Source organism: Oryzias latipes, chromosome 24, assembly GCF_053564925.1.
Source record: "Oryzias latipes strain Hd-rR chromosome 24, Olatipes_Hd-rR_3.1".
NCBI lineage: Eukaryota > Metazoa > Chordata > Actinopteri > Beloniformes > Adrianichthyidae > Oryzias > Oryzias latipes.
The window spans coordinates 20,204,552-20,209,704 of NC_136260.1; the positions used below are offsets into that span (position 1 = coordinate 20,204,552).

General features: G+C 41.0%; 1 protein-coding gene across 1 annotated transcript; it reads right to left on the reverse strand.

Moving 5' to 3' along the window:
- Positions 1-922: 922 nt before the first annotated feature.
- On the reverse strand, positions 923-4,880 carry LOC144990156 (vesicular inhibitory amino acid transporter-like). Its single transcript, XM_078942959.1, has 4 exons — positions 4,567-4,880; positions 1,732-1,969; positions 1,470-1,632; positions 923-1,366 (listed from the first exon to the last, which is right to left on the reverse strand). The coding sequence occupies exons 1-4, from the start codon at positions 4,752-4,754 to the stop codon at positions 1,047-1,049; spliced, it is 909 nt and encodes a 302-aa protein (XP_078799085.1). The 5' UTR covers positions 4,755-4,880; the 3' UTR covers positions 923-1,046.
- Positions 4,881-5,153: the final 273 nt, after the last annotated feature.

The following is a 5,153-nucleotide window of genomic DNA, read 5'->3' on the forward strand; positions in this document are numbered from 1 at the left end:
TAATTTCCAAGTGTTAGTGTAGTTTCTGTTAAGCTTTTTCTATTCAGGGTCTGGATGATTTATTAGTTGTTGGGGGGTCCTGTAAAAGTTGGAGAATGCTGTGGGTTGATGGCCATTTCCTGATGAGGCCAAATCTCAAAGCGTAAAATGCAAATGTATGCAGAAAAAAAGACTTTATTCTCTTTGTTTGGAAATATTAATTTTCATACCAGTCAGATACCCAACTATAAGTTTTTTGCAATAATAAAGGGTGGAAAGGAAAAGTGCCAACTTGAATCTTTAGCGAACAAAAATAAATTTTGACATTCAGTGAATTATTTTAGAAAAGTAAAAAAAAAAAACATGCAACCAAGGTTTGCCAAAGAGCTAACATTACAAAGGTTTTTGCTCTATTCAATAAAGCCAGCTGGCATATTTGACATTAACAGAAAATAACGTTATTGTAGAGGTCAGTCTTACATTTTTCTTGAATAAATGAGTCAGAGTGGGTTGTCAGGTCTTCTTTAATGTCAGCTGAATCCACTAAAAGCTAAACTTTTCACTGTGATTATGTCTGACTCGTTTATAATTTATAATCACATCTAATGAAAAAGCAAGGTTCTTCACATTCTTTTGGTTACAAGCAGATAAAATGCTAAACATAAATAACCCTAAAATGTCTATTTACACCTTTAAGTGACTTTAACCCAAGAACTGACTAGGTTTTTAATTGGCATTTCATATTTGTTTATCACCAAGGTTTTAAGAATCTACAACAAAAGATTTGAATGTTTGACTCTGCTATCATTGCCAGAGAACTTGTAAACCATTTGAGAACGGTTCAAGCTGTTGGAGAAAACGCCAAATACATCCAGAACCCCACATCTGCAGCCAACTGTTGCAGCAGAGCTTCACGTAGCTCAAAACAGTAAAAAGACAAAATGCTTTTGTCTTGAATTTTGCACTTATGCAGAAGCTTCACATACGCTAACTGAAAATCTTCCAAACATTTGCACAAACCACTTTCTGCACGTTCTTATTTAAATCATTTTTTTTCGGCTCCTTTTTCATGATCCCTCCACCAGTCTTTTCATTGCACAGATCACACCCGAGACGCTACACATGACCCCCAAGCTCAGTATGCACACATCTGTCAGCCGGTCCCTCACAGTGAGCCGAAGCCACTGCAGCCTCAGGTGAAACAGACATGGCAGTATGAGCGTGAGTGCAGCTCCAGTCACACTCCCTGTCAAACCCATCAGCAGGGAGAACCTGGGTACCAGCAGCGCCAGGAAATACGAGGTCAGCAACAAGGTGCAACGGGTCATCAGGGCTGGGCGGGAAACTCCTCGACCTTTGTGTTTGGAGTTTGATGAATTAGAAGCATCTGGAGGGAGACAGAATCCCAGCTGATCATGGATGTTTGTTCAGACATTTTAGATAACTACCTGTTAACAATATTCTAAATTCATTTTGCTTGTTTGTTTCACCTCTAAGAAAGCAGCTTTGCAGTATTTCAGCAGCAGCGTAGAAGGGCAAAGGGTAGGACAGTAGGGCTTTAGCCAGCAGACACATGTTAACAACAGGCCGAAGGTTGGGTGGCAGGTTGTCTGTGACGACCTCGCTGGTCTCTGACCCCCAGGTCAATGCCGCCTTATCAAGTAGGGAAAAAAGGTTTGATTCATGCCTTTAACTTTTTCTGCCCTCAACAAGACATTTTAAAAGCTTTTCCCAGCTCAGCCAGTTACTGACCAGCAAAGCAAACAAGGTTTTCATGATGCAGGCAGCTCCATGGGTTCTTCCCAGCATGGTGTCGAACTGTCCCCTGTCCTCCATACTCCCTTCTAAAGAAGGGAGGAAGATCTGGGAGGTATAGGAGAAGATGATGACTCCTACTGAGACAAGGAAGTTCTCCGGATCCACAGCCAGAGACAGAGAGGACCAGTACCAGTTGCTGGCACAGCTCAGGCAGAACAGCATGACCAGCAAACTGATGGAGAAACAAAAAAAATAACGCTAAAAAATGTACAGTCAATTAATAAATGTGGACAGATCCTGAATGTTTACCATGTTTGTCATGTTAAATGTCCATTGTGTGCACAGTGTTATGACAGTCTGTGGAAACTAATTTCCCTCTGTGACAATAAAGCAATCTATCATTCACAACAGTGAGCAATGACAGCAGAGCAGCTCAATGCATTTGGATGAGACACAGTCAAGGTGACCTTGTGAAGCTGACACAGACCATCAGAGTGAATGCTTTTAAGTTGTTGGTGCCAAACCAGATGGTCCATGTGTTTGAAAGATTTTCCAAAACCCCCATATTCCTCAGTTCCTGAAGAAAACCCACACATGCGTGAGGAGAACATGTTAACTCCACCAAGCCGGGATTTGAACCAATCTGTGAGGTGAGAGCACTGTGCAGCCTGAATATGGAAGCTGTTCTGATTTTTTTTTAACCCTTGTGCTATCTTAAATGACCCCACCCTTACGTTGACGTGTTCTCCCTACCATGACGGTAGGTGGATAAAGGTGGAAAGATTTCATGTAATCCATGGACACCAGTGAAGATCACAAATCATTGAAGAAAAAAGGTTCAGAGCACTGTCTGGTGGGTCTAGATGACCCAACTCCCAATGGTAAAGTGCCTAGGATAGCACAAGGGTTACAAGTGTCCTACCTTGATCTCCTTCCATCATTAATCAGGTTACGGTAAAAAATTAACAACAATTGAATGTTTTGGGTTTATGATTATTGGTCTTTTAAACCAAGTTCCTTCTTTCATGTTGAGTCATTCTGTTCTCTCTAACACAAACTACTTGGAGCATTTATATAATAAGTTTTAGGTTTTTTGTCTCTATTAAACATGAAACGTGGGCTGGAACATCTTTCAAAAAAAGATGAAGATTAACCAAACTGCCACCAATAAATATCTTTAACCCTTGTGCTATCCTAGGCACTTTGACGTTGGGAGTTGGGTCATCTAGACCCACTAGACAGTGCTCTGAACCCTTTTTTCTTTAATGATTTGTGATCTTCACTGGTGTCCATGGATTACATGAAATCTTTCCACCTTTATCCACCTTTGTCATGGTAGGGAGAACACGTCAATGTAAGGGTGGATAGCACAAGGATTAAGGAGGCAAAGCTTAAAGAAACAAAGAACTCCACTGAATACTGGAAGTAATTCTCCTGATCCCCTTTTTTTTATGATTCACTGTTTTGTTTATCTGTGTTTTTATTTTTTGTATTATATGCTTGAATGTTTTTATTGTCCTAGTGTTTTCATGTTTTATTGTTCTCCATCCATCCATCTTCCTCCGCTTATCCGGGACCGGGTCGCGGGGCCAGCAGTCTAAGAAGAGATGCCCAGACTTCCCTCGCCCCAGCCACTTCCTCCAGCTCCTCTGGGGGGACCCCGAGGCGTAGTCTCTCCAGCGTGTCCTGGGTATTCCCGGGGGCCTCCGCCCAGTGGGACATGCCCGGAACACCTCTCCAGGGAGGCGCCCAGGAGGCATCCGGACTAGATGCCCGAGCCACCTCAACTGGCTCCTTTCGATGTGGAGGAGAAGCGGTTCTACTCCGAGCTCTCCGCGGGTGACCGAGCTTCTCACCCTATCTCTAAGGGAGCGCCCAGCCACCCTGCGGAGGAAGCTCATTTCAGCCGCTTGTATTCGGGACCTCGTTCTTTCGGTCATGACCCAGAGCTCATGACCATAGGTGTATATATTAAGGTAATTATGAGATATAAACTAAGCAGCAAGAATCTGTCTGAGAGTAAATTCTTTCCTGTAGCTGTGGAAAGAGCAGAGCTGCAGACGGCAGGACGCACAGATGGTTGAGAAAACGTGCTTCACACAGTCTTGTGATTCTTGAATGTAACCCAAAAAAGTAATTGCCTCTTAAAAGGAATTTCTACATAAAAATTTGCACAAATAGCAGCACTGCGGATGGAAGATGGCGATCCAGTGCCCAGAATGTTTAATATAACAAAGCTAATTCTGGAGGGAAGTGGGGTCAAAGTTGAAAAAAATAGACGGTGGCTTAAATTTTAAACATGGCAACTTCTGCTGTCAGCATCGGAAGTGAGTGTCTGTGTTTTGTTCCTTCAGTTTGAGTAGATTGTAAATGAATTCCAAGACATACATTGATTTAAAGAAACAACAGCAAAATATGTCTTTCATTGACAAACGATGTTTGTCGGTAAAATTATGAAAAGAAACAGTATCAAAAAAGAACCATCATGAAGGTTTTATTTGGATCTATACTGTAATAATATGCAAAAATAAACTGCTATTTGTAAGAATAATTATACAAGTACAATTTATTCCACCTCTAACTGCAAACCGATTTAACTCAAATGCTTCATGCTCAGATCATGATACAGCCACCACCATGCTAAGACTAAAAAATGTTCTTTGCCTCAAAGCTGTGTACTTTAATTCTTCTCTTCCCAAATTATTTAACCTGATATTTGATTTGCTGAAATTTGACATAAAATTATCACATTGTAAACTAGAAAGGTTGCAGGAAATGATACTTAAATATTATTTTGTTTTAAAACTGCTAAACTCTGTGTTTCCTCACCTTATGAGGCCATGAGCCAAGGAGCAGAGAAGGCTGAGCACTGAAACAGGTCTGAGATCAGTCAGCAGCAGGCAGGGCAGGAGAAGCAGCAGACAGAGCAGGGAGCAAACGGACCTGTGGAGAGCCGCTGCTGACAGACAGTCGGACAGCAGGTTTGTGGAGACCAGCAGGTAAAGGGTGCAGGTCATCAGCAGCTCAATCAACTGCCAAAAAAAAGACACTTTTCCATCATTTACTTCATAGAAAGACAAAACATGTCTTCAAATACTTATTTATATATTCTTTACGTGTTAAAGCTTGATTTGTCCATATCTGTCTTCTTGTAATACCGTTTGGTATTTTTTCCAACATTTTTGTATTTTCTGCAAGTTTGCAACCTAATCAGAGTTAAAAAACGTTGTGTGACTTCAAATTCTCACTATTTGTGTACAAATAGGTCTTTATTTTACACATAGTTCTCAGTTACCTTCACACTTAACTCATTATTCTACAGCTTTGCATCTTTGTAAAGTTTTCAACTAGATTTAAGGCGGTAAAACATTATGGAATGTTTTTTTTTCCCAACAAAGGAAAAATCTGCAAATATT

Bases quoted from the DNA above. Each gene is read 5' to 3' on its own strand.
- LOC144990156 (XM_078942959.1), bottom strand. From the start codon at position 4,754: ATGACCTGCACCCTTTACCTGCTGGTCTCCACAAACCTGCTGTCCGAC. The intron at 1,970-4,566 runs GTGAGGAAACAC...TTTCTCCATCAG, and splicing joins TTGGCTCATGGCCTCATAAG to TTTGCTGGTCATGCTGTTCT. The intron at 1,633-1,731 runs GTCAGTAACTGG...CTACTTGATAAG, and splicing joins AAACCTTGTTTGCTTTGCTG to GCGGCATTGACCTGGGGGTC.